Source organism: Thermothelomyces heterothallicus (assembly GCF_042370625.1).
Source record: "Thermothelomyces heterothallicus CBS 202.75 unplaced genomic scaffold P884_scaffold_16, whole genome shotgun sequence".
NCBI lineage: Eukaryota > Fungi > Ascomycota > Sordariomycetes > Sordariales > Chaetomiaceae > Thermothelomyces > Thermothelomyces heterothallicus.
In genome coordinates, this window is record NW_027192577.1 from 620122 (window position 1) to 646144 (window position 26023).

At 60.5% G+C, this 26023-nt stretch overlaps 10 protein-coding genes across 10 annotated transcripts in view; 5 read left to right on the forward strand and 5 right to left on the reverse strand.

Moving 5' to 3' along the window:
- Nucleotides 1-1206, reverse strand: part of P884DRAFT_286005 (uncharacterized protein) — a 3833-nt gene extending 2627 nt beyond the window's left edge. Inside the window, exon 1 of the mRNA XM_069443801.1 lies at nucleotides 51-1206. Coding sequence (XP_069296452.1) covers nucleotides 51-962 — 912 coding nt within the window. The 5' untranslated portion in view covers nucleotides 963-1206. The remainder of the gene's footprint in view (nucleotides 1-50) is intronic.
- On the forward strand, nucleotides 635-1206 carry P884DRAFT_261312 (uncharacterized protein). The gene has a single exon (XM_069441543.1). The coding sequence runs from the start codon at nucleotides 955-957 to the stop codon at nucleotides 1177-1179; it is 225 nt and encodes a 74-aa protein (XP_069296453.1). The 5' UTR covers nucleotides 635-954; the 3' UTR covers nucleotides 1180-1206.
- A 269-nt stretch (nucleotides 1207-1475) lies between these two features.
- On the forward strand, nucleotides 1476-1961 carry P884DRAFT_38180 (uncharacterized protein). Its single transcript, XM_069445861.1, has one exon. It carries the CDS (start codon nucleotides 1565-1567, stop codon nucleotides 1919-1921), a length of 357 nt encoding a protein of 118 aa, XP_069296454.1. The 5' UTR covers nucleotides 1476-1564; the 3' UTR covers nucleotides 1922-1961.
- A 41-nt stretch (nucleotides 1962-2002) lies between these two features.
- On the reverse strand, nucleotides 2003-3445 carry P884DRAFT_203817 (uncharacterized protein; the record flags this gene model as incomplete). The annotated part of the gene is made up of 2 exons (XM_069438526.1): nucleotides 2003-2522; nucleotides 2610-3445. The coding sequence occupies 2 exons, from the start codon at nucleotides 3443-3445 to the stop codon at nucleotides 2003-2005; spliced, it is 1356 nt and encodes a 451-aa protein (XP_069296455.1).
- Nucleotides 3446-4208: 763 nt separating this feature from the next.
- P884DRAFT_226555 (DASH complex subunit Duo1-domain-containing protein) lies at nucleotides 4209-5248 on the forward strand. The gene is made up of 2 exons (XM_069439655.1): nucleotides 4209-4510; nucleotides 4610-5248. The coding sequence occupies exons 1-2, from the start codon at nucleotides 4271-4273 to the stop codon at nucleotides 5102-5104; spliced, it is 735 nt and encodes a 244-aa protein (XP_069296456.1). The 5' UTR covers nucleotides 4209-4270; the 3' UTR covers nucleotides 5105-5248.
- A 1-nt stretch (nucleotide 5249) lies between these two features.
- P884DRAFT_261315 (ribonuclease H2, subunit B) lies at nucleotides 5250-6096 on the reverse strand. Its single transcript, XM_069441544.1, has one exon. It carries the CDS (start codon nucleotides 6060-6062, stop codon nucleotides 5328-5330), a length of 735 nt encoding a protein of 244 aa, XP_069296457.1. The 5' UTR covers nucleotides 6063-6096; the 3' UTR covers nucleotides 5250-5327.
- Nucleotides 6097-7079: 983 nt separating this feature from the next.
- P884DRAFT_261317 (uncharacterized protein) lies at nucleotides 7080-10336 on the forward strand. The gene has a single exon (XM_069441545.1). It carries the CDS (start codon nucleotides 7523-7525, stop codon nucleotides 10253-10255), a length of 2733 nt encoding a protein of 910 aa, XP_069296458.1. The 5' UTR covers nucleotides 7080-7522; the 3' UTR covers nucleotides 10256-10336.
- Nucleotides 10337-11431: 1095 nt separating this feature from the next.
- On the reverse strand, nucleotides 11432-16560 carry P884DRAFT_203655 (DNA replication factor Dna2-domain-containing protein; the record flags this gene model as incomplete). Its single annotated transcript, XM_069438513.1, has 5 exons — nucleotides 11432-12463; nucleotides 13091-14842; nucleotides 14934-15029; nucleotides 15087-16439; nucleotides 16516-16560. 5 exons carry the CDS (start codon nucleotides 16558-16560, stop codon nucleotides 11432-11434), a joined length of 4278 nt encoding a protein of 1425 aa, XP_069296459.1.
- An 876-nt stretch (nucleotides 16561-17436) lies between these two features.
- P884DRAFT_300950 (Gryzun, putative trafficking through golgi-domain-containing protein) lies at nucleotides 17437-21500 on the forward strand (the record flags this gene model as incomplete). The annotated part of the gene is made up of 3 exons (XM_069444821.1): nucleotides 17437-17706; nucleotides 17807-19361; nucleotides 19435-21500. 3 exons carry the CDS (start codon nucleotides 17437-17439, stop codon nucleotides 21498-21500), a joined length of 3891 nt encoding a protein of 1296 aa, XP_069296460.1.
- Nucleotides 21501-21741: 241 nt separating this feature from the next.
- On the reverse strand, nucleotides 21742-25056 carry P884DRAFT_286012 (altered inheritance of mitochondria protein 21). The gene is made up of 2 exons (XM_069443802.1): nucleotides 23981-25056; nucleotides 21742-23914 (listed from the first exon to the last, which is right to left on the reverse strand). Exons 1-2 carry the CDS (start codon nucleotides 24903-24905, stop codon nucleotides 22065-22067), a joined length of 2775 nt encoding a protein of 924 aa, XP_069296461.1. The 5' UTR covers nucleotides 24906-25056; the 3' UTR covers nucleotides 21742-22064.
- Nucleotides 25057-26023: the final 967 nt, after the last annotated feature.

Consider the following 26023-nt stretch of genomic DNA (forward strand, 5'->3'; position numbering starts at 1 on the left):
CCGCCGCCGCCGGCGGCACCGCCGGGGCCGTCCAGGTTGTCCTCCTCGACCTGGCCCTCGTCCTCCCGGATCCGCTCCTCGTCCTCGTCCTCCCCGTCGACGCTCCCGTCGACCTCGGTGAAGCAGCTCCCCGGGCCCCAGTAGTTCTGCAGCATGGGCGTGAACAGCACCTTGCCCTCCTCGAGCCCCTCGAGCAGGGGCACGTTGACGCTGTAGAGGTCGACGCTGCCGTCGTCGGGCCAGTCGCGGACCAGGGCCTCGATGACGCGGACGCTCTGGCGGCTCGCCTTCTCGATGATGGACGTGTCGTGGTTGCGCGTGAAGAAGGCATAGCTCAGGGCGACGGCGCGGTGGCGGCACACGGCGGCCTCGAGGGCGCCGCCCAGGGTGCCGCTGCTGAGGGCGAAGACGGCCGTCGTGTTGCGCCCGTAGTTGGGCCCGCTGACCACCAGGTCGACCGGCCCCCGGTCGCGGAAGAAGTGGTACAGGCCGATCTGGACGCACGAGGCCGGGGTGCCATCCACGAGGATCCATTCTTCGGTCCCGGGCCGAGTGCTGGGGCGGGCGTGCGTTGTGCCATGGCGGGGCGGCTGTTGTAGTTTCCCCTGCTGTCCTTGTTTTTGTTCTGGGGTGTTGTTGTTGTTGTTGTTGTTGTTGTTGTTGTTGTTGTTGTTGTTGTTGTTGTTGTTGGTGGTGGTGGTGGTGGTGGTTGCGGACTCGCCCTCCTCGTCGTCCTCATGTATCAAGCCGGCAGCTGGCGCCGAGGGAGGCGGCGGGCGGTAGTACAGCGGCTTGACGGTCTGGCCGATCATGTGCGCCTTGCCGATCCAGGAGCGTTGCGTGTGCGGCAGGCAGACCGACACGGTGTGGCCGTGGGCCTGAAGCTCCCGGACGAGTGAGTGGACATATGGAGACGAATGGGGCGACGGCGGCCCGTCGTCATTGACCACGAGGATGTGCATTTTTTTCTCCCCTTCTCTTTTCTTTCTTTTTTTCTCTTTTCTTTTTTGTTCTTTTTCTGACCCTCAACGAGATGTTTTCCCTATCTATGTTCCAGGTCCAGGCTTGAAAGAAAGATCCAGAGATAGGAATAGAAATGAAATAACCGAGGAAGAAGCACCCTGTAAGCGAGTTGGGCAGCAGCAAGAAAGGAGGGGGAGGGGATACGAAACGAGCTAAGGCACGATTCGAGTAAGGATGAAAAGCGGTTTGGGTCAGAACGCGTGCAGGAGCATAACACAAGTTGCCCCTCTATTGACGTTTGGGTTTTCCCATGTGGGAGGTGGGGTCCCTACACTAGCCGACCTGCCTTACCTACTCGTACCTGAGCCTGGCCCGAACAAAGCGGGGACTTAGACTGGAGACGATCGTGAAGGCGTCAAGCAAAGGAAACACTTGACAAAGGAAACAGAAAATGTGTGGGCAAGATTGGAGACTTGTCACATTCGAGAGGAGAGAGAGAGAAACCCGGTCATGACCTCACTGTTTCTGTATATTAGGTTTTTTGATGCCCCACACAGCTTGCGTATAAGCTGCGGCACCGGGATATGGCTAAATACTGTTTATGTTTATCGATGACGATCTGATCGCTCTAACCCTTCCCGTACCTGCCTACCGTACCCACCCATCCTCCCAAACTCTGGACAGACAAAGTCATGATCTACCCCAGTCGTCGTTGAACACAAGATCCCCCTTTCCTTGTCCAAGCTCGCCCTTCCTTGGGGCTGCTGATACTAGCCCTGAAATATGGCCGCGGAGAGTGATAACCGAGAGAGTAGAAGAAAGAAAAACAGAACAAGAAAAAGAGGCTCCTAGACGAGCAGCAGCCGTGATCCCCTTTACCCAGCGACAAACCCCGTTCACCGCAGGATTTCCATGTCAACCCAACAACTGTGCCGAAGATATCAAGACCGATCCGTGAAAATCAAGGCGGGCCACGCCTTATTCCATGATGCAATTGGCCAAGTACAAATACACATCCAAACGCACGCGCATAAGCAGCTCAGGCCCTGGTACGCTTGGGTGCGGTCGTGGAGAGGTCGTCACCTGACCGCTTGTGGCCGGTAGTCTGGGAGCCGCCCTTCACCCGGCGCCAGCTATCGAACGGGCTGCGCTTAGCAGGCGGCTTCGGCTTGGGCGTGAGCTCGGCGGCCTTCTTGGTCCCAGACCGCGTGGTGCGCGCCGTTGTCGGGGGTGACGCGGGTGCGTATCGAGGCGCCGCGGGGGTGGCGGGCGCCTCATCGATCATGTCTCCCGGAGTCTCCGGCTTGTCCGCCTCGAGGCCGGCCAACACGTGCTCCTCGATATCGGTGGCTGCCTCCTCGTCCTCGTTGGCTTCCTTGGCCGGCTCGTCCGACTTGTCCGTGGGGAACAGCAGACGGGGCTTGATCGAAGACCGGGTGAAGTGCCGCTTGGTGGGGGATTCCACGGCGCTCTCCAGGCCACCGTCGCCCTCGTCCAGGCCCTCGCGGGTGCTGCGCTCATCCATGTCTGTGAACTTGCGGAATTGCTTCTTGCCACGGCTATACAAACATGTCAGTACCAAGGAAGGTAAGGAAACTGCAAGGGGAGAAGCCGGGGGGGGGGGGGGGGGGGGAAAAAAAAAAAACAAAAAAAAAATCAGCATGCCGTCTTCGCGGCGGACGGCCTCGTCAATCGACACCTTGCCCTCCCCAGGGATGGTCACGGTGTTCCGCTTGCTTCGGCGCCTCGGCGGTTCGGGAGGCGCAGGGGGTTTCTGTGGGCTGACGTAGAACGGGTTGTCGGCGCTGTCGTCGACCTCGGGAATGCGCTCGTGGGAATCGGTGAAGATCTCGAAAGAGGTCTCGGCGAGTTCGCCGCTGTAGAAGCTGTCGGGGTTGTTGTGTGTTTCCGTGCGCGCCTTCCTCGGGCTCGCCATGATATCCTCTTCGTCGGTGTGGAAGAGGTTGCGCGCGACCGACTTGACTTTGGCCTTGACCTTGTCGTTAGGCGGTTTCTGAGGCGTTTTGGCGGGCGTTATGAGCATTCCAGCACCGGCCGTGGCGCCCCTGCGAGCGGAAAGCGACTCTGACTTGGGCGCAGGCGACAATCCTAGCGCGACCGCCGCGTGCGCGGTTCCCTCGGCGGTGAGAGTGCCCGACGCCCTGCGGGACGGGTCGATGGGAGGCATGCGCTTCTTCTGCGGCGACAGAGCAGGTGTCGCCATGTTGGGAATGAATGGTTTTTTTGTCGACTTGGGCGAAGCCAGTGAGCTTTCGTTGTTTTGACGCGAGGAACAGAGTCGCGAAGGCGGGGGAGATGGCGTTCTGTTTGCGGCCCGCTGCGCAATGCGCGTCGATTTGCGGGGAGAGTAAGGCTCGTAAGAATCAGAGAAGCCGTGATGGGGTGCTGGTGGTGTTCGGATTCTCGAGGTCGGCCCCGGCGAAGGGGTCGATGGAACTAGCGGTTCCATGGTGTCCGCCATTTCTAGCGGCAGCCCAGCTAGGGGATGATGCTTCTTTCACCCGAATGGCAATGCCACAATAGAGCGCGTCAAAGGAGGAAACTTGAGGAGCGACCCAAAAAAAATCTTTGTAGAGAGTTTGCAGAGCGCGAGGTAAGTTGTTGCGTGCTTGGGAGAGCCGGATGGGATCAGGCGTCACCCGATTTCTGCGGAGCGGTGACTCTTTGGGCAACAAAACAACAAATCGCGCACCAGCCAATTCACAATAACAAGGCACCTAGGGCAACAATAAGATATGCTGGGGACCCTAGTGGCGGTGGTGGAAATGGAAGCGATTTGTTTAATTCGAGAATGTAAAGTGTGGAAAAGGGTATGTGTGCGTGGTTGGATTTGCAATGGGAATGTGGAGGAGAAATGGAGGCGAGGAAGGGGCTGGGAACTGTCTGCCGATGCTTTCAAGGGATCGACCAACCTCCTATTGGACTCCAGCCCCCTGGCCCGTCGTTTAAATGGGCTTGACGCCAAAACGCGAAACCACCTCCACCCCACAATTCGCGAGACGCGTAGCTAGCCTGCAGACCCCTGTCAATAACCCCTCCCCCTCCAATCCGGATCCAACAGCGCATCTGCTGCACGATGCAAAAGTCAACAAAGCAACGTCATCTCGTCGCTGCATCGTCCAACGGGAGCCCTGGTGCCAGAGGGCCCCCGGCTTATGCACAACGTGGCAACCGAGTTACCCAGTGTACGGATTACTTTCGTACATACGGATTATTCCATACACTTTTTTTTGTGGGAGTGAAAGCAGCTGAAACATTTTGACATCCGGGAACTCCACAGCCCGTCATGGCCGACAAGCTCGACAAGCTCGACAGCTCCGACCATGAGGAGGAAGAAGACGTTTTCGCATCGCCGCCCAACCGGGAGCCGGGTCGATCCAGGGCGCCTGCCAACCAGAGCGCGGTGTTTGACACCGACGAATCCCGCGAGGCGGCTCTGCGCAAGGAGTTGGAAGGGGTCAGGAAGATCAACGAGGTGATCGAGGGCGTCATTGGCACTCTCGAGAGGGCCAGGGGGAACATGAACGTACGTCGAGGCTTGGGGTCTTCCCCCATCCTCCCTACCATCCGTGGGACGCGCGTTGCATTCTGAATTAGCTATGGCTGACCGGTCACGGATGTGCAGACCGTTTCTAAGACGGTAGACAATGCCTCGACGTTGCTGAACACCTGGACACGGATCCTCTCTCAGACCGAACACAACCAGCGGCTGATCCTCAACCCGGAGTGGAAGGGCGCAACTCACGACATCGCCGAGATGGAGAACGAGGCGCAGAGGAAGCAGCAGGAGGCGGAGAGGCGGGCGGCCGAAGCCGAGCAGCGGCGCGAGGAAGCACGGAGGAGGGCCGAAGAGGAGGAGAGGCGGAGGGTAGCGGGTACGGCGACGTCGTCGACTACTCGGGGAGTCGGCCGCGGCGTCACGAGGGGGAGGGTCAGGGGGCTGACGCGCGGGGTGACGAGAGGCGGCACCACCACCTCGTCCTCCTCGTCGTCGTCGCTGCCCACGGCTTACAGCGCAGACACCACGTCGAGCAGCATCGCAAGCTCGAGGACCACGTCGGGGATAGCGAGGGGAGGGTTCGGCTACGCGAGGGGAGTGCGGTCAAGGGGAGTGAGATGAGCACGCCTGCTGTCGCTCTGGGGCTGAAATGATGTCTTTTTATGGACCCCATGCCCTTAAGTGGCGTGACAAAAGTCGGTCCGGTCCGGTCCGGTCCGGTCCTGAACGCCTGTCCCATACCATCCGCCCAGAACGGGGGCCATTACAGATAGATACTTTTGCGGCGCGAATGTGACCGCCCGCCAACAACAACAACAACAAAAAGATACCCAAGGAAAAGAAATCACGTCTTTTTCTTGAAGAAGTCGCTCATCTTCTTCATGCCCGACGTGTCGACTTTCATCAGGTTCCTGACGCCCCGGCTCATGTTTGCCTTCCTTGCCTTCTCCTCGGCCTCCTGCTTCCTCCTCTTCTCGGCGCGCGCGTCTTGCTCCTCGTCGGTTTCCCTCTTGCGGGAGAAGTCGGCCGACCTCGCGGCGGCCGCCTCCTGGCGCAGCTTAGCGAGCCGCTCGAGGTAGTCATCCAGGGGTCTGAAGTCGACCAGCTCCGTGAACTTGGAGAGGCTCTCGTTGAGCATTGCCGCGATGGCCGGCGAGACGTATCTTGAGCATATGAAGCTGAACGCCACCCTCAACCGCTGCAGCCGCACGACCTCGTCGGACGCGCCCATGGCGCTCGTCGCTACTCCGTCCCCTTCGTCCGAGTCCGCGGCGACCGACGTGGCCGCCGTGCTTGTCGATGTCTTTGTCGACTCCTCGGACCCGGAGCTCGCAGCCGTCTCGGCAGAAGACGCAGATGAGACGCTCTCTTGCGACTCGCCCTCCGACGACGACGCCGGCGTCGCAGTCCCGCTCCCGGTGCCCCTGGCGATCCTGACCCCCAAGACGGGCGGCTCGAGCTCGCGCCTGACGAAGCGCTCCTCCATGCTCGCCGGCAGCTTGCTGCCCCCCTCGCCGACGATCCTCTTCGCCTTGGCCAGCAGCTCCCGGGCCAGCTTGGCCTCGCTCACCCGGTACATGGTCTCGTCGCCGGCGGGGACGGCGTCGCACACGGCCGCCAGCCGCGCCTCCACCCGCCGCCGGGTCGCCGGGCAGGAGGCGAGCAGGTCGGCCAGATGCCCGGACGGGTCCGCGGTGGCGTCGAGGTGGTCGTCGAGGGAGAGGAACAACCGCTTTTTCTGCCGTTGTTGGGATTGTTCTTCGTGTTCATTTTGTCGTTGTCGTTCTTGGTCGCGGCCTGTGGCGGTGGTGGTGGTGGTGGTGGTGGTGGTGGTGGTGGTGATGATGGTTGGTGTGCCGCAGAGGGCCGGGAGGAGGAGGAAGAGCGGGTCGTAGGGGGTCGCGAGGTGGAGGGCGGGGGACTGGATGATTTGCGTGCATAGGCTCGCGGCTTTGCCCGAGGCTACGGTGCTGCGGTCGGGTTGGACGAGCCAGCTTCGTGGGGAGGATTGGGGCGGCGAGACGGTGGTGAACTCGAAGAAGCCTGCTTCCGGGCACACGAGGAATCGCGCCGGTCTGCCGTAGCGCGGGTGTTGGAGGGTGACGATGCGCGCCGCGGGGGAGGCATTTTTGGGAAGAACGAAGAGCTTTGGCGGGTTTTCGGACTCGGCTGGGAGGGCGTAGATGGAGGACCAGGGCTGGGTAGTGGTGGTGGTGGTGCTGTCTTTTGACGACGCGGTTGTTGCACCGCCCTTGGCGCGTGTTCTCGCCATTACTTTTGGAATGTTTTGTAATGTTTTGTATGGAACGCTGATGTGTTGATTGTTCCTCGTCAGTGCTTTGATAAATTTATCGGGTTGTGGTTTCTATTGGCATCAATGGCAACAGAAACATATGAATTCATCTGTACTCCGTACGGTTGCTTTTTCTTTGGTGTTGATGCAGGATTCCAGGCACCAAAACTTCCCCGTAATTCGTACTGTGTAACTAATTGCGACGCGACTCGAACGCGTGGTTTGGCGCGTTCTGTTGCGCGGCAGATCCTCCCGCACATCCCGCACCCGCACGCACACTTGCCCTCCACGCGCGTTTGCCTCAACGCCACACGATTCCCTCCCGCATGGCCTTATCGAGAAAGTAAAGGCTTATCGATCGCGATCTGCACGTCCGTCGACGACAGCGACTGTCCCAGCATCTGTTTGAAATTCCTTTTCATTATTTTTCCATTTTTTGTCCGAATTCGTCGAGGCATCACGTCCTTGCCACATGCGCCCTGCAGCCGCCCGATCATGGTTCTCTTGTCGCGCATCAATTGGCTGGAATAACGGGGCCCCGGTACGAAGTGCTCGGTCCTCTGCGCCTCTGCGCCTCTGCCGTTTCACCTGACGCCGGGTAAACAAGCGGCGACTCTGCCGTCCAACTTCGCGATCCCTTCTGTCTTTCGGCATTCCCACCGACCTTTTAAAAACCCCGCACACGATCTCGACTCCGAGGCGACTGCGGGGCGTTAATTGCTCTTGCCATAGGCCGAGAAATTGCCATGGCTGCCCAGTGGCCCCCTCGGTCACCACACGAGGTCCTCCTTAGCACGCCGAGCGGGCGCGAGAAGCTACGGAGAATGGCGGACCGCACATCACCTTCGCCGTCGCCGTCACGACTAAGAACAACACGGTCGACCTCTGTCCTCGCTTCCAGGGCAGGGAAGCAAGACAGCGAGGATGTCGACATGTTCGACGGTGGGGATCCAGACGGAGAAGAAGAAGAGGAGGAGGAGGAGGAGGAGGATGAGGAGACCTTGAAACTCAAACTCCAGGCAATCCAGGCCCGATTGAGACTCAAGAAACTTCGGGCCGCCAAGGCGCAAAAGAAGGCGGCGGCAGCGCTAGGCCCAGGACCAGGACCAGGACCAGGGCCAGGGCCAGGGCCAGGGCCAGGAGAAAGACCAGAGCGAGAGCAACGAGCAATAGACGGCCCGGGAATGAGGGAGGTCCCTTTACAATCGAAGCTCGCGGCGGTGCGAGACATACTGGACAAGCAGGCGTCTCGAGACACCGTGCAGATACCCGCCTCGCCGGTCAAGAAATCCCAGACCACCTCAGATCTACAGACCTCGCCGCAAAGGGTGCTTCTTGGGATTGACAAGGGACTAAGGGGTGCCGACGTGTCCCTCAAGAGGGCCCCGAGTCAGAAGGCAGGAGCCGACTCCCAATCGAGCCAGCAAGGGGGTTATCTGCGGCGCGCAAAATCGTCCTTGGACGGGCAGCAACAGGAAGCAGCCCGGCCGCTGAGTTTCAACGAGCGGCTCGCGGCTGCAAGATCTGAGGAGATTGCCCGACAAGAAAGGCGGCAGAGAGCAGAGAAAGCACGGAGTACGGCCTTCAGCGTCGGGAAGCAAGAGATGGAAGAGTACAAGGCCAAGGCGCTTGACCTCCCCGACATCCCTTCGAAGCCGCAGGAGTTTTCGAGAGAGGAGATTCTCTCAGCAGCAACGGGGCGACCATCTGGAGGCCGACTCCAGCGCAGCAATACTGTTCCCAGCATGCGGCAAGGCGCCGCCTCGACTTCCCCGTCGACAACGGCTACCACAGCGAACGTTGACTTGGAGGGAGGGGCTTTCGAGCCGTATTCGGGCTTGCATCTGTCGAGGCGCATATTGCCACACAACGTTCTGGCCCGCGCCGTTTCGGGGAAGAAGTCATACCTCCTCAAAGACTTGCTCCGCCAAGTCAAGGCGCCCGACTGGTCGCTGCCAGACGACGAAACAGACATTGTCGTTTTCGCCATCATCGCTAGCAAATCCGATCCGCGGAGCCATCGCACCGGGCCCGAGGGCGATGGTAAACCACGGCGGGACCGCGGCAAGTACATGATACTCACGCTTGTCGACCTGACATACGAGGTCGACCTCTTCCTCTTCAACTCGGGCTTCGACCGGTTCTGGAAGCTGACCCCAGGCACTGTCGTGGCCATCCTGAACCCGGGGATCATGCCGCCACCACCAGGGCGCGAAGCGACCAACCGGTTCGGGCTCGTCATCAACTCGGACGAGGACACGATCCTCGAGATCGGCAACGCGCGCGACATCGGCTATTGCAAGAGCATAAAGAAGGACGGCTCTTGCTGCAAGGCCTGGGTCAACACGCGCCGCACCGAGTACTGCGAATTCCACACCAACGAGGCAGTCCGCAAAGCCCGCAGCTCCCGTATCGAGCTGAGCACGACCGCCGGCTTCGGCGGTGACGGCCCGCGCGGGCGGTCCAACTCGCGGCAGATATTCGCCCGGTCCGAGGAAGAGCGGCAGCGCGGCTACTACGACCGCGCAACACAAAGCCAGTACTTCATTAGCACTGCACACCGCTCCACCGACCCGGACGACGAGCGAATCACCGGCATCGCCGATCGGAAAGAGCGTGAGGAGAACCTCAAGCGCCGCCTCGCGCAGAGGGAAAAAGAGCGCGACATCGCCCGCCGCCTAAGCGAGATGGGGGCCGGCGCCGGCAAGGAGTATATGTCGCGCGCAGCATCCCGCCGCACCGCCACTGCCACTACTACTTCCGGTGCGGGCCTCGGATCCAGCTTCTCCTCCGCCACATCCTCCTTCTCCTCCACCTTCCCAACATCATCGGCTACCACCTCGGCCACCTCCATTGGCGCCTCGACAAACTCCTTTCAACACTCAGACCAGCAGCAGCAGCAACAGAAAGAGCAGGAACGCCCAAGGTGGGACGCCCGCGCCCTGGGGCTCGTCGGTCGCCGCGGCGCAGACCAGCCCAAGATCGACCTCGGCCCAGCGCCCACTGCCATCACCACGACGGCGCCCACCAAGCGCAAGCGGCCCGAATCGTCCAGCTCGTCCACCGTCAGCGGGGCCACGCAGAGGGGTGGCGGTTCTCTGGAGGCCGGCAGCAACAACAATACCAGGGCCCCTCTGGGCTGGGGCCCGGCCCTCAGGGAGAAGCTGAGCAGGATGCGGGAGGGGGAGAGGCTGGACGGGCGGAAGCCGGGCGCGACGGCGACGGAGACGGACCGCCCGGCTCCTACCATCTCAGCCGCAGCCGCCGCCGCGGCCGCTCTTGGAACGGGGGGCGGGAGCGCGGTGGCGGCGAGGAGGGGGGACAAGTCGCCCGTCAGGAAGAAGACGCGCTTCGTCACGGACAAGGGGATCCGCGAGGCCGGGAGAGACAGCCTCGGGGAGCCTCTCTCGGCGGCCGTCAAAGCCAGACGGCAAGTGCTCCTGGATGACGACGACGACGATCTGATCATCGTCAAATGAGCTGCTTATCAGTGCATCTTCCCTTTGGGCGGGCGGGGGGATGAGGAGAAAAGGAGAGAAGAAAAAAAAGGCAAATACAGGCGGGTTGGGTTGGGTGGGAAAGGGGGAAGGGTGTCACTTTTGGTCTGGTCTTGATTCATAGAACGGGTTGGCCGGGAGGGGTGCCGTATTGCACGGTGTTCATACATTCATACGTCTGGATAGGGGGCTGGGTCGGCGGTTCAGGGCTATAGGTTTGAAGCATGAAAGGCGTACGCAGTGTCTGTGGGTTGGGTAAGAAATTTCCGGTTTGGAGTGAATGAATCCAATATATGGCTGTCCAAGGGCATAACCCGCTCACTGCTCAAGTCATGTCTCTCCTGACTTCACGAATCCATCTTCTTTCCATAACCTTTTACCCTCGGTCGGTTTCCCGTTGCTTCTTTTTCCCCGCTGATAAACTTACCTGAGCATTTACTCCCCATTAATTGTACATTTGCCCACCATCTTTGGCGCAAACGGCACGAATCGAACAGTTGCCTTTCCAGAACAAAGTGGCCGTTGAGAGCAACGCGCCGGCATGCGGTTCAGAGAAGAACCGGTCAGAGGGAAACACTTGTTTCGGTAGAGAAAAACACTTACAGGCTAAATGGCGAACACAATGTCGTGCTGCCCCGGGAGCATGTAAACTTGCCGAAACCACAACTCTGGAGGATGGCTTCTTGGTGGGCTGGCCGAGGCGGACGCATCTTAATATGGAGCATTCGACGGCGCTCATGTGGAAAGCAACCCCCCCCTCTCACTTTCCGCTGAAGAGGGGGGCAGGTAAGCTAGGCTGGATCATCTACTGAACCACGCCAGCGCGTTCAGTGCGTCCCTCGCCTCCCCCAAGCGCCAGGATGGAGCAAGCCAGACACAGATAATTGACTAGATGTAGGAACCGTTTCAAGTCTTGATTCGAGAGGAATATCCGGTAAACCTTCATCCCCAGTACAGACTAAGACTACATACCCAAGCCCGCATACGTACACGCTGCGTTGTCCAGTCACGCTTCCGACCTAAGCATCCCACCGATCCGGCATAACCTAACACATGCCCATCCTAACCTTAACATGGACGAATCCAGAACAGAAAAAAAAAAGTCCGAGGGCAAAAAAATAAAGAAACAACAAACGCGGGAAGCAAGAATCAACACCATCAATACCCGCCGTCCATCATATCGTTCAAAATATCCCGCAACACCGGCCTGCCCCTGAGCAGTGCCCGCTCCCCGATCCTCGCGACCTTCTTAGGTTCCACGGTCCTTCCCGTCTGAACCGACGGCTGGTTCTCCTTTCCCCCGACCGCGCTCTTCCCATCGGAACCGGGTGGGAACAGCAGCCCCTTCCTCCCGGGCCCATTACCCCCCTTGCACAACCCACCTCCGTTCTCCTCCTCAGCTGCGTCACCACCCTTATTCGTGGCAGCGGCGCCGCCTTCTTCCCCAAAGTAGTGCGCCTCGAGCGCGTCCGGCGCCAGGTCGTACACCCACTCGCGATCCTCCATCAGGCCGACGAAGCGGGCCAGCATCTCGTCCTCGCCGCAGCCGCCGAGCGTGGAGCGGCTCCCGACGACGAGCAGCTTGGTCTTGGCGCGCGTGAAGGCGACGTTGATCCTCCTCCAGTCCTTGAGCAGCTCGCCGATCGCGCACTGCTCGTTGCTCCGGACCAGGCTCAGGATGACCACCTGCTTGTCCCTGCCCTGGAACCGGTCGGCCGTGTGCATCTCCACCTCCCGGATATCGCCGCCCCCGATCGCAGCAGCAGTGGCAGCGGCCGCGGACCGAAGAAGCGTGTGCTTCAGCAGCGCCAGCTGCGAGCGATAGTGCGTTACAATGCCGATCTCGGACGCGGGCACGCCGACGGCGAGCAGGGCGTCGACGAGCTGGGCAACGATGCGCGCCTCGCAGGGGTTGACGATGCGGTTGCCTTTGGCCTGCTCGCGCGAGGCTGGGAGCAGGGCGTCGGTGTTGACGAGGCGGACGCGCGCGGAGGGTCGGAGCAGATCGGCGAGCCAACAGGTTCCCGGCCGGGGCCCCGGGCAAAAGGATGCGGGAGTTTTCTTGGACGGGCTGAGTTGGGACCGGGACTGAGAGTGGGAGATGAAGGAGGCCGCGTCGAAGTGGCGGGCGCGCAGGCCGTCCATGTTTGGTATGTCCAGGACGGCATGGCGGAGGGCTTCGGTGCCGCACTTGAGGCGGCCGTTGTAGATGAGGGTGTTGGAGAGGGTCATGATGTCCTCGGACATGCGGTACTGATGCTCGAGGTTGACGACGGATTGTGGGTGGGTATCGGATAGGAGCTTGAAGAGAGATACGTCGAGACCGCCCAGGCGGGCCTCTTCGTTTTGGACAAGGGGAGGCAGCTGGTTGTGATCGCCGACGAGGACGAACGTCCGTGCCATGCGAATGGGGCCCAGGCAGATAGGCAACGTGATCTGCGACGCTTCGTCCACGATGCAGTAGTCAAAGGTGCGCTCGTTGAAGACCGGATGGTTGATACCAAGGCAGGTAGTCGCGACGATGGGGGTGTCGTGCCAGGCCCGTCGAATCTCCTCAAACGAGCTCATCTGTTGACCGGCCAGGGTCGCGAACTCCTGGACTTCTGGGTGAACCTTGGCGGGCACGCCCAGCCTCAAAATGGGGATCCCGTCGTCCTTTAGCTTGAGCAGGATATTGTCGACAGCGGTGTGCGTGTACGAAGTCAACAGCAGCGTCTTGCCCTGGCCGATCAGAGCACGGATGATGTGAGCGATGGTGGTTGTTTTTCCGGTGCCGGGCATCCCGAGGACGAGAGCGTAATCCCTGGCGCTCATGACCTTCTCGACTGCTGCCTTCTGGTCGACATTCAGGCTATCCCTTCCGGGGACGGTGTACTGGGTCGCTGTTGTCTTGAACCTCGGCGGCACGAGGTCGACGACGAGCCGGCGAATCTCTGCGGACCCAAACGGGCCATCGGCCATGATCTGCACGAGGTTGTTCCGCACGGTGGACATACCGTTGCTGAACTCGTCCTTGTCGAGTCGGTAACGGATCGGGGCCTCCCTGATCTTGCCCTGGCTCTGTAATGGGTCCCCCCCTTCCGGGGCGACTTCCATGATGCTTGCGAAGACCTGGTTGTCGACCTCGTCGAAACCTGGCTGCCGGATGCGCGCGTTGTGGAGTCGTCTGTCCACAGCCACGCTGATCCGGTTTTTCTTGACGGCAGTTACGTAACCAAGCGCGAGGGCGAAGTGGCCCTGCTCGTCAGAAACGACGATGGGTTCCCCGACGGTCAGCTGCGAGTCGAGGAAGGAGAAGCCAGGCGCCGGGTTCTCCTTGACGAAGGTGTAGGAGAACCGGTTAATCTTGGCCTTGTGCTTGTCTTCGGATGCGGAGCCTTCTTCGATAACGACGTTGGCGAAGCAACGGCCCAGCTTCTCGCGCTCGGTACTGACCATGGTCCAGAGCTCTCGGCGCAGCTTCTGCGACTCCTTCTCTTCCTTGGTGAGAAGGTCTTCCCACTTCAAGAAGAAGTCTCGATGGGTGGGAGTCAGATGCTTGACGACCTCGTCAAACTTCTCGTCGAGACCGCTCGTCTCGCCGTTGCCTCCGTCGGCTAGCTTGTGGTAGGTGAAGCACGACGTTTGCGCGTAGCATCTCGCGCACGTGTTCTTGCTCCTCTTCATCGGCGGCAGCTGGACGCTCCTCTCTCGAATATAACAGGCCAGAGTATTTCTCTGCATGATCATGTGGCGGAGTTCGTGTCTTACCGCAGGAATCCGCAAGGTCTGCGAGGTCTCCATATAGTATAGAATACCGTAGGCAATCTCGACGTCATACCGATCCGAGAGGAGAAGATTGTACAGGACCGTCTGGGCTTGGTGGTTCGCCGTGGCGTTTTTGCCCGTCTTGACCTCGAAGGGCACCGTCAGAGTCCGGGACGTTTTACCATCTCGCATCGTGACCTGCACGGTGGCGTCGATGTTGCCCTTCAGGCCGTACATCGGAGACCAGACGTGCTCCTCGACGTCGAGCAGCTTGCTCACGCACATATTGACGCGCTCGCCGTTCCTCCCTTGGACAAATGCTCCAGGCTTGGGACTTGCCGCCACAAAGGCCTGCGCCCAGGCCTTGAGCTCCGGCATCTTGGACAGCACATGGGACTGGGCGTCCTCGAAGCTGACTTTAATCACATAGAGGTCTTCGATGTGCTTTCGTAGGGCCGTGCTGATAACAGACTCTAGAAAGTCCGAGTCCCAGTTGTTTGCCATCAGGGCCTCCTGAAAGACCTCGTGGAGGATTGTGCCGTAGACAAGCGGAGCAGTGGCTTCGCTGGTGGCCTTGACCCGGTCCTGGAGAACGGCACGTCGCATGCAGGTGAAGGAGTCGGCCACCACGGTAGAGGAGACTAACTGATCGGGATGTAAGATGAGAATGTTGCGGTTGTTATCGATAATGCATCTCCCCGAAGGCTCAAAGGCGCCGATGATATGGACGTATGCTTTGGGGCTCGCTTGCGTGTCATACCAGTCACCTCGAAGGTGGACTGTCATGACGGCTTTTGTTCTCTCGGCTTGCACAAGGAGAATCTGAGCCAAGTACGTCAGCAAGTATGCCTGGTAAGAGAGTTCATTTTGAAAAAAAAAAAAAAAAAAAAAAAAGGCCCAGAGTCGCATCTACCTTCTCCGGGTGCTCTCGCCCATGCTCATCAGTATGCGAGCTTTCCAGTACGTTGGTGACCAGGTATCGCTGGATCGCCTTGGGCTTCTGGGTGGGCTATCCAATGGTTTAGCGCTTCGTGGTTATTGCTGCTAGCTACCCTGCTGTACGTACACTAGCTGAGAAGGGCTGGGCGGCTGTCTGGGTGGCTGCGAGCTCGACGGCGTCCAGGTCGACGCCGTCAAAATCATCACCGTACTCGTCGTCGTCTGCCACCCCAGTCTGGATCGGTTGAAGCTGTCGTCCCTGGAGATGGTTCTGAGACGCGTGCTTCGCTTCCACCTCGGCGACCAAGTCTTCGGCACCGTCAAAGGAGTCGGCATCGTCAAAGTCGCCAAAGCCGTCGTCGGGTGCCTTCTGCACCGGTGGGGCTTGCTGGTTCAAGTCTTCCGAGGACACAACCATGGTAGAGTCGTCTCCTTGCACCAGAATGCTTGCATCAAGCTCCAATAACGTTTCCTCGTCGAAGTCGTCGTCGCCATAATCCGAGGATGCCTTATCACCCAAGAACATGCTACCAAGGGCCTCTCCCCCTGCTGCTTTTGTCGACTTCTTTGCCAACGGGGAGCTCCCCCCTTGCTGTCGTCGTGAAGGGGATTGCCTGTCGGAACCCTTGGTAGCCGGGGATCTTCTCGAGGGTGACCTCTTCTTCGCCAGAGGTGCGTTGGCATTGGTATGGGTCGAATTCGACTTCTCAATCTCACCGTTGACGGTCTCCAGCAGGGCCGAGACCATGGACGACTTGGAATCTGGCTGAAACTCGGCAGCCGAGGCACTCGTCGTGCCCGAGTCGGCTCGTTCAAATTTCCTCCTCTTGGGCCAGTGGGCGCCGCAGCTGATCGCTTTCCTTAGGGGCCTCTCGGTACCCAATGCGGCACCATCCTTGGGGCGGGGCGAGGACGAGACCATGAGCTGGGCAAGCAGAGGGTTGGTCAGGCCGGAAGGGCTGGCGTTGGTCCCGGGACCGGAAAAGCGGTCCCATAGTTCCAGGGCGGGGTCGGCACGGGGCGTCCCGAGGACCTGGGCCAGCTTCTTGACGTCGACGGTGGGGGTGGCATTTTTCGAAGCGGGCGAGGAAATGGGCGAGGAACTCCTTGCCCGTTTCCGGCCCTTGCGCGGCAGCAGCGGAGAGATGGCCACGGAAGGGCCGATATCGTGGTCGTTGCGCCACAGAATGCGCTCACCAGGGGACAGATCCTCGTCATGCTGCGGCGCCTCGGGCTTGGTGAGCAGGTCCTGCCATGCGGTGCGGCCGGCGGGTGTCACCGCGTGGATGACCCTATTCGGCGCTGGCGGCGAGGCGTGCTTCGACGGCGCATCCTTGGCGTCAACATCGGGTGGTGCCTCGAACTGGAAAGCCTGAAGCTTGCTCTTTGTCTTCGTCGACACGGGCAGGGGAGGTAAAGGAGCCGATGGTCCGTTGGTTCGCGACGCGGGGTTGCTTTTGGATCTCTGCCATTGTGGCCGCTGTTGCTGTCAACAAATCAAGACCTCGTCGGCCCTGGCCTCTTCGGCAATGGAATTGGATCGATCGTGGACCAACCTTGAGACCTCTGTTAGGTTCCGAAAAGGACTTTGTTAGAGGCATTGCTCATCCTTCCTGCGCTCGGCGCTACGACTGTGTACTGTACATGTGCAAGTGCAATGTACAAACGCGTCCGAATTTCACAGTTTGGACGAGTTCGAGAAGCTCGCCGACGATGGCATTCGCTGGTCAGGGAACCCGAGAAAGTCAAGAATCAGAGCGGCGCCCGCGGACGTCGTGCAATCGCCCCTGCATTGCCCTTGATTCAAAGCCGGCACAAACGGGCAAGTGGGAAGTGGACCTGGGAATTTGGGGGGGGGGGGGGGGTTGCCTGGTTCGAGCACTGCAGTTCGATGCGCCCCTCGTTGAGGAAGACGCGTAGCGCGTTCTACCAGGGGTCAGTCACGTCAGGCACGCGACGAACATGGATGCCCCACTACAATTGACCCACAACCACTTAACTCGGTATCCCATAACTACCAAGCAGGTAGGCGATAAGATAAGCCGAGGACCCATCTCCGGAAGCTGCGTACGGAGTACTGTGCAAGGTAGCAGCCAAGGCGCCCTCGCTGCACCCTTCGGGACAACCCAACTGCCCCACTGAAGCAACCAAGTTGTAATCCGTAGTTGCACTGGGGCGCTAATAACCGGCGCATGCGATTACAAGTGGCACCTCCCCAGCAGCACCGGAATCTACAATCGTGAAGTCCTAGCTATTAACGGACATGCACTGTCAACCGGGGAACTAACTAGCATTGCATTCTCGAGTTCCACATAGCAGCGTTGCCCAGCAAGAGGCGAGGCCGGACCGGACCGGGCGCTGACAACGGGGAGAGCAGAGAGTTTGGCGGGGTCGAACTGTCGAGGTCGACGTCGTCGAGTCGAGAGACGGAGACGGAACCCGACCGCCCAAGGGTGTGTGTCTCTTTGTTTGACACGATGGACGAGTACCCTCCCGGCAGCCTGGACCACTGTGTTCCCTTTCTGCTCACTCTGGGGACGCGCTCTGGAACACCGTACGATTCCGGGCTGAGCGCGGCCTTCAAAGAGCAAGCCATCCTCATCAGATCCGAACTCGCGCCCCTCGAGTCCTACCAGGCGCGCGTCCTCTGGCGCTACATCCAGGACCGCGATGCCTCTCGGCTGCCCTGCAACGCGAGGGACGCATCCGGGAGGAAATACCGGTTCCGGGTCAAGACGGCCGAGCGGGTGAGTGTCCAGTGTTTGTACCTTTTGCCTCCTGGATGGATTTCCAAGCGCGTCGTCGTGTGTGGTGACGGATGCTGTTTCTGACCGCCGAGGCGAAAAGTCATTGTTGCTGCCGCCGCGCCGCGCCCGCCTGCCCGAGGGCATCGAAGCCCCGCCGCCGCCTTCGGCCGTCCTGCACTCGCCCTACTCCCCTCTCAGCCCCGTCTCCCCGCTCTATCCCGACGGCCTCATAGACACGCAGTGGATTCGGAAGCACCAAGACTTCATTCCCAGCGTCCTCCTCTGCTTCTACACCCTCACCTCCGATCCGAGCCTGGCCACGCTGTGCGACAACCAGATCAAGACCGACGTGAACAACATCAGGGCCCTCCTCAGCCAGTCCGGCTACAAGACGCGATTGGCGGTCGTGCTGCTGGGTGATCATGCCCCTTACGCGGCCTCGGGCGACGGGGCCCACGAACGGCTCGAGACCATCCGTCGGGGCTGCGGCCTGGACTCGAGGGCGCTGTTCCTGGTCCCCCCGAGCGACTCCCAGGAGGAACTCGAGCGCGTCGCCGAGAACATGCTCACGACGCTCTATTCCGTGTCGCTAGAGTACTACCGAGACCTCGGGAGGCATTCGCGGAAGAAGAGGGGGAGAGGCATCGTGCCGCAGCCGACGGTCCCGCCAACCTCGGGTACCTCGCAGACGCTGTCGCTGGCCGGCTGGAACGTCCGGTACGACTTCAAGTCGGCCATATTTGCCGAGTACCGCCTGGAGATGGACGTGGCCTTGCGCTCTTATGAGCAAGCGTACGAGACCCTGCTGAGCTCCGAGCTGATGGAGCTCATCCCGAGCTGGAGTCCGCGGTGGAACGAGGCCAGGTTCCTCGCCGACGTGATCGCCGTCCGCTGTCTGAGGTGTCTGTTATGGAACAGCCAACACAGCGCGGCCGCTCGGAGGTGGCTGGCTCACCGCGAGAGGATCGCCGACTTCATCGACCGCAGGGGCAGGGGCACCAATAACTACGGCTGGGAGGCCTGGGAGGCGCGATGGGCCGTCGTCATGGCCGATCTCATCGCGAAGACCGACATACCAGAACTCGCCCCCGCCACGCTCCGGCTCTACCTCCCGCCAGAGAAGAGCGTGATGGGAGAGAGGCTCCAGCCCTGGGAGCTGCTTCACCATCCGGGGTACTGGTACCGTCTGGCCGCGAGACACACCCAGGCCCGGAGGGCCTATGCCCATGCGATCCCGGACGACGACAGGAGATCGCCGAGCGACTCGCCGGCCTCGCACGTCGCCAAATCCGCCTTCACCTACGACACGTACATGTGTCCCGAGCCCCATGAGGAATACCCATTGGGCCGCGCGGGCGTCAACCATGGCCAGATCATAGTCGACTACTTGATGCGCGCATGTACCGAGTTTCTCGACAGACGCCAGACGCGCTTCGCCGCCGAAGTCTCGTTGGAATGCGCCAGGGAGCTTGCTCTTGCCAAGGACTGGCAGAACACGGTGAAACTCTTGGGCCCCATATGGAAGGAATCGCCATTCAGAACGGAGGGGTGGATCGCCATCGCCGAGGAGCTCGGTTGGGCCCTCCGGACCGCAGCGGCCGAGGTCGGCGACGCCGAGTCGGTACTCCTCGCCGACTGGGAGCTGCTTTCGCGAGGTTCGTCTCTTATTCCGAGCGGTTTAATGCGCTTCGTTGCCGGGACTGTTCTGTGTTGACACTACGCTTATAGACTTCGCGAGACGTCCGGATTGGCATTACGATATCTCACGCTCGCTGGAAGGCATCGAGCTCTCGTCGAAGCCCCGTGTTTCGATAAGGGACGGCCAACTGCTGTCCTTCATCTCCGCTTCCTTCCTCTTCCAGGACGAGGAGGGCAAAGCCGGACAGAGCGTCCATAGTCAATTGTCCATCAGGTCTAATGCGCAACAGGACTCGGCGCCTGTCATACTCAACAGCGTGTACCTGAGCTTCACCGGAAGTCTCGACGGTGTCATTTTGCACCATCAGAGTGGCGGGCAAGCGGCACAACGCAGGTGCAGCACGACTCTATTCACAGTGCCCCTGACCAAGCAGGCCGACAGTGTCACGGAAACAGAATCGGAAACAGAAACAGAATTGGAAGCGGAGACTCCCGACGAGGTCGACAACGGCGTCACTCTCGTTGGGTTCGCCGACCTGACACTGTCTCCGGGCCAGACACTTGTATTCAACCTGGAGATACCACTTCGAGAGCCCGGCGAAACGCGTGTGGACTCGCTCACCGTCAACGTCGGAACCGATACTTTTGACCTCCGGCAGTCGCTGACATTCGACGAGAGGAGGAACACCAACCTCTGGTACATATCTCCCTCTGCGACCAAGCGCGTCGTACATCCTCAACCCCTCGCCGTTCGGGTCTTGCCCCGGCCTCCGAAAATGGAGATCAGGTGCCCATCATGGAAGGAGCAGTACTACACAGACGAGCCGATCAGTCTCGATATCGAAATCGAGAACGGCGAAGACATTGAGGCGCTCGCCAAATTGGACGTCGTGCTCCTTGGCGACAAGCCACCGCTGTTCACCGTGGTTGTCCCCAATCATGGGGAACGGAGCTCGTCCAGCGTCCGCAGTGAAGAAGCTAGGCTCTCAGGGGCACCGATGGGCACCATCGCGAGCTCGGGCTCACTCGCTGTCTGTCTGCGCATGCCCCAGATTGAGCGCTCCAGCCGATACGACATGACCGTCAAGGTCACCTACTTCCTGGCCACCAACCCCGGCACCCCTATCTCCCAAACTGCCGGCTTCCAACTCAACATCGTCAGCCCCTTCGAAGCAAACTACGACCTCATTCCTCGGGTCCATCCCGACCCCTGGCCGAGTTTCTTCGATCCGGAGGGAGTACCCATCCCTTCCGACGGCGACGGGGACGGTGGCGACGATGTTGCCCATCCGCCAAGAGGCATCTCCCAAGCCTGGTCCCTGATCGTTCGGTACGCCTCGTTCGCCGCCGAGCCGCTTCGCGTGACAGACATAGACATCGCCATCCAGCCCTCGCCCACGTCCCGCTGCTCCGCCGTCGCCAAACACACCAACCTGCCTCCCTCCGGCGCCGGCCGCCTCATCCGGCCCAAGACGATCGAGGAGGCCGTCTTTGACCTCTCCGCCCAGAAACTCACCGTCGACGACCGCGCCCACGCCCCTCTCGACATGTCCCTCATCATCAGATGGACCCGCCCGGACGCGGACGCGGACGCGGACGCAGTCGCCGACCCGCGGACCGACGGCGGCGCCGCGGCGAACACGACCACCCTCCCCATCCCGCGCTTCACCATCTTCGGCACCGAACCCCGCGTGCTCGCGACCGTCGCCCACCATCACCATCACCGCCGCCGCCGCGGCGGCGGCGGTGCCCCGATCCCCCTCACCACGCTGACCGTCACCATCGAGAACGCGTCGGGCCACTTCCTGACCTTCGGCCTCTCCATGGAGCCGAGCGAGCAGTTCGCCTTCTCGGGCCCCAAGCAGACCACGCTGAACCTGCTGCCCGTCTCGCGGAGGGCGGTCGAGTACCGCCTGCTGCCGTTTGGCGGTGGCGGCGGCGGCGGCGGCGACGCGGGCGGCGAGGAAGAAGAAGGCCGGGACGGGGCGGTGGTGGAGGGGATCTGGGTCCGGCCGGGGCTGGTGGTGCGGGACAAGTACTTCCAGAAGGTGTTGCGCGTGGTTCCCGGCGGGGACGGGGTGAGGATGGGCAAGGACGGGTTCGAGGTCTGGCTGCCGACGTTCGGGAGACGCGGGAGGAAGAAGCGGGAGGAATGAATGAATAAGGTTCTTAAGAAGACTCAAGGGTGCAGTGATACATATATTCTGAAAGACACCAGGTAATTTGGGCGTCTCCCAGCGATTGGTGATGGAATGGGGAGTTTCTTTTTACGGTGTGTCTGGAGTTGGTTGACTGACCAATTGTTTGATTTGGGAGCGGAGGTTGAGTTTGAGCGTCGAGTTGAGGCCATCCAGACCCGGGATCGAGAGACAATGGGATGTGATGATCTTTTTTCAGGACCTAACAACGCGTAAAATTTGCTCTAATGGAATGTTACCGAGTTCAGAGCGGCAATTCAAACCCGAATCTGCTCTCTTTACAGAGTAACACGAGACTATGGGCATGTCTATTCTCAAAAGTTGATAACGACAATAGCGACAGCGTCATTAACAAGGGTTATTTTTTTTATGTTCACTTTCGGAAAGAAGGGGAAACAAGAAAAATAAAAAATCAATAACAGAGGGCGAGCAAAAAGAGGGAGGCAAAGAACAACCCCAAGCTCAGCGCATCAGCACTCTTTGTCGTGCTATCCAAGCATGACAACTCGGAGTTAGCGGTCCTTAGATCTCAACAGCCTTCGCTGCCTCCACATCCCCATGTTCCTCGTCCTTCTTGACCTCTTCCTTGATCAGCGTTTCGCCGGCCAAGTTGGTGGCAAGGGACTTGGTTTCCTGGGCCTCTGTCTCGGTCTTGGTATTGGGTTCGGGCTCAGGCTTGGCCTCTTCGGGTTCCCGCTCCTCCTGAGCAGCGGGTGCCTTTCCGGGTTCAACCTCGGCCTCGACAATATCTTGTGCCTTGGCTCCTCCCTCCTCGGCGGGCGGGGAGGTGCCGGACGCAGTCTCTGCCTCGACCTCGTCCGGCTTCTGCTCGGCTCGCGGCTCCTCACCCTTCACTTTGCCAGCGTCAGTCTCCGCTGTCGGCTTAGCCTCCGGCTCCGACACCTCTTCATTGGCCGCCCCCCCAGTATTTAGCACACCCTCGTCGGGATCAATTTCGAAGAAAGTGGTCGCCGACACGAAAGTGAACGTTGCAGCCGGCTTCGCCTCGGGGGGAGCAGTAGCCGCCGCCTTGGCAGCAGCAGCAGCAGCGGGAGCCCTCCTCTGAGGGCCCCTAGCCCGCCCCTTGCGCGCATCGCTAAGCGGCGCCCTCTCCTTCGCCTCGGCCTGGCCGTCCTCCTCGGCCGCCCCAGAGCCAGCAGGTTCTTCCTTCTTGGAAGGTGGCGCCTGTGGACCCAGCTGCAGACGTCTGTTGAGGTCGTTCATGAAGCCGGCCTGCAGGGCAGCAATCTTGGAGCCCATCGGGCGGGCGGGCACGGCAGGTTTCTGGCGGGGTGGGGTGGCGGTCTCGACCGGTTCGAGACCGCCCGATGGGGGGCCGGCTTTGACAGGCCGGGCGGGGATCTGAGGCTTGGGCCGCGACGGCACGGCGGGCTTGTCATCAGTTGACGGCTGCCTCGGCTTGGGGCGATTGGGTATGGGAGGCTTCTCGGCGGGCGAAGGCGCCTCCGGAGACTTGGGCTTGGCCGGGGCCCGCTCGAGCACCTCGGGCTTCGGGGCTTCGACAGGGGAGGGCGATGGCGGGGCATCGTCCTGCTGTGCCGTAGAGACCGTGGTCTCGAGCTGCAGGCTTTCGGGCGCGTCCTCCCAGACATCACGGCTTGGAAACCGGTGCTGCATGGCCGGGCGGACAGCCGACGTCTCGGCGGCGAGGTGCTTCTGGTGCTCCACCCATGAGGGCTTGTGCGCGGCACGCTCTCCATGAGCTTCCTTCTCGGCGAGTTCTTCCTGATAGCGGGCAAAGGCTTGCACCGGCGTTTCGCCCTCTCTCGGGGGCGGGACGGCTGCCCGCGAGGGCTCTTCTTGCTCATCGAAAAGCTCAGGAGTGGAAACCTCCGCTGTGTACAACGTGCTGCTCGGCGCATCTTCCCAGATGTCGGCGCTGGGAAAGCGGTGGGGGTGGTTGTGAGTATTCTTGGGCTGTTCCTCCGTGGCGGGCTTCTCCGCCTCCTCCTTCTCGTCATCCTTGAAGAGCGGCTCGTATTCCTCCACGTCTTCTAGGGGTGTAGAGCGCAACTCGTACGAGGTCTCCTTATGCAGGCTGGCGGGCCGGCTCGTCGGGCGGCTCGAAGGCCCTTCGGATTCCGAAGTGTGAGGCTCGACCGCAGGCTGCTGGGAGAGTGATGACGGGTCCTTGGCGACCTCGTCGTCGGCCAGAATCGGAGTAGCGTATGGACGCTCCACCTCGTCGACGTTCGACTCGGTGTCGCTGAACATGACGGAGCGCCGACAGTTGGGCTCGTCGACGTGGATAGACGCTCGCTTGGGCTCGGGAGATGCGATCCTCGACGCCGACTCCTCGAGAGCCTGCCAACCGACCTGGTCGCTGGGGGTACCGGCATAGTCCTTGACGCCTGAAAGGGGAGTTTCCGAGGTCAGCTCCCGCAGCGGAGAGAAGCGAAGTCGCTAGTCAAACTTACCGAGACCTGAACCGCGGCTGGCGGTCTCTCTGACGATCTTGTTAAGGTCCTCCCGACTCATCGAAAAGTCATTGGGGCGATCGTAGTGATGCGGCAGGTGCTCCTTCTTGAGCAGATCCGGGTGCTTCTCGTAGTACGCCTTCTCCAGTTTATCCTGGGGCACGACGCCGTGGCCATGCAACCCGTAGCTGCCCGGGGGCAGGTTTCCGTGCGCGGACGTCCTGCGCGTGTGATTCCCGCCCTTGGCGCCTTCGGCGGAGGGCGCGGGGGACGGAGCCTGGACATCGCCGGCGTTCTTGTACATGGGCACCTGCAGGCCAATCGCGGGAATGCCATGTTCGTCGTCGAATTCCCTATCGGTGCCGGACAGCTGGCTGGCGGTGCTAGCTTTCTTCTTGAGGCTACGGTTCGACGGCACGCCCGGGATGGAGTCCTCGGCGCTACTCGCCCGTCCGATGCCGAACGAGGCGGCGCGCTCGCTGTCGGTCCGGGTGACGGTCATGACGCGCTGTTTCGCGCTAGACGCGGGCAGAGACGGCTTCGGGGCGTGGAGTTTGAGATCCTCGGCCACGGTCCGGGTATGCTCGGGACTGGTGCTGCCCTCCTTGGACGAGTTTATCTCCTCAGCCAGGGCGGCATACTCCTGGCCTTCCTCGCCGAGCGAGGGCAGCTCGACCGATGTAGACCGATGGTGGATTGGGTCGGATTCATGGCCATTGTAGGTCCCAAGCTGAGACGTCTTGGGGGACGCAAGAAAAGAGGGCTCGTTCAGGGGCGACGGGGCGAAACGGTCGGGATTAGGGCTGACAGAGCGCTGAAAGCGCCGGTTTGCCGGCCGCGGGGGGATCGTTGGTGTCGACCCCTTCTCCGGGCTCCTCGAGGGTCTCGGAGGTATGGGTGGGGTGTTGGCTGTTGCAGCGGACATGGTAGAAAGGAATCGAGAGGTCGGCCAACGCTGAGTTACCCAGTGTATAAGGTAGTAGTAGATAATTAGGGCTCAGGTGCAATTGCTATCTCTCGCGGTGGGTTGACAGCAAGAGCTCCAGATATGTGCGAACGCTAGGCTCGGAACGTCTAGATCTCTCCATCCGGGTTAACGCTGCACGGCAATAAAGTCGGTGAAGAAAACAAGATCGCGGAAGGGCCCATGATGCAAGATAAGGCCCTTCGTGTGCGGTTGACGTGGTCTCGACCCAACCGTTTCAGGCCCCGGCCGATAACAAAACAAAGCCCACCAGATCGACGATAAGCGATTGGCAGCCCAGCAAGGCGCCCAGGCTATGTCCACCTACTCACTCGTCGCGGCTTCTATCGGGCCAGAGATTCTGATGGTTAAAAACCGCAGCCCAAGCCGCGATAGCAAGGTCGCGAAGCTCCAGATATCCCCCGTTCCTGAGCCGGGTTGCATGACTTGCTGAAGAAGGGGAACGGCGATGGAGGGGCAGTGCCAAGCTTACCTTGACGTCTAATAACTAGTCTCTAATAACTAGTCGTCTTAGATGAGCGTTTGGTGTGGTAACGCGGTGATTGGCGATCAGTGTATGGCGGGTCTGGATGTCGTGGCAATTGAAGAGTGCAAAACACAAAATGAGGGATAAAAATGGAGGATTCGATCAAGAGGATGCGTTGAGGCCGAGACAGCTCTTGATTAAGCCTGGAACCGGTTAGGGATCAGGGAGACACAAAACAAGCCCCGGAACGATCACTTCAGGTTATCCTCGGGCAGCCGCTTGGGTATTCGTCATAGCTCCAGGTACGAAACACCAAGGTTGGACCGTCCGCACTGTGCCGCCTATGGACCCCTTTCACCCTATCGTGGCAGTCTGAAGCCCGAGCCGGGTCTCCACCGGTCAAGGCCAGAACGCCAAAATGCAGGAATCTAACGAATTCGGGCGTTTTCCAGCTGGCACATGATACCAGTCACGCACTGCCCACGATACATTGGGGCACATTCCCAATCCACAAGCACGAAAGGCCAGGCCGAGGTCAGTATGCAGTTCCATCGACAAATTCAAGTATGGGCCGCCCCAGGTGGAGAGAGTT

Coding starts and splice junctions, on each gene's coding strand:
- P884DRAFT_261312 (XM_069441543.1), top strand. CDS start 955: ATGTGCATTTTTTTCTCCCCTTCTCTTTTCTTTCTTTTTTTCTCTTTT.
- P884DRAFT_38180 (XM_069445861.1), top strand. CDS start 1,565: ATGTTTATCGATGACGATCTGATCGCTCTAACCCTTCCCGTACCTGCC.
- P884DRAFT_226555 (XM_069439655.1), top strand. CDS start 4,271: ATGGCCGACAAGCTCGACAAGCTCGACAGCTCCGACCATGAGGAGGAA. Junction 4,511..4,609: donor GGGCCAGGGGGAACATGAAC/GTACGTCGAGGC, acceptor ACGGATGTGCAG/ACCGTTTCTAAGACGGTAGA.
- P884DRAFT_261315 (XM_069441544.1), bottom strand. CDS start 6,062: ATGTACCGGGTGAGCGAGGCCAAGCTGGCCCGGGAGCTGCTGGCCAAG.
- P884DRAFT_261317 (XM_069441545.1), top strand. CDS start 7,523: ATGGCTGCCCAGTGGCCCCCTCGGTCACCACACGAGGTCCTCCTTAGC.
- P884DRAFT_286012 (XM_069443802.1), bottom strand. CDS start 24,905: ATGTCCGCTGCAACAGCCAACACCCCACCCATACCTCCGAGACCCTCG. Junction 23,915..23,980: donor CAGCCGCGGTTCAGGTCTCG/GTAAGTTTGACT, acceptor CTCCCCTTTCAG/GCGTCAAGGACTATGCCGGT.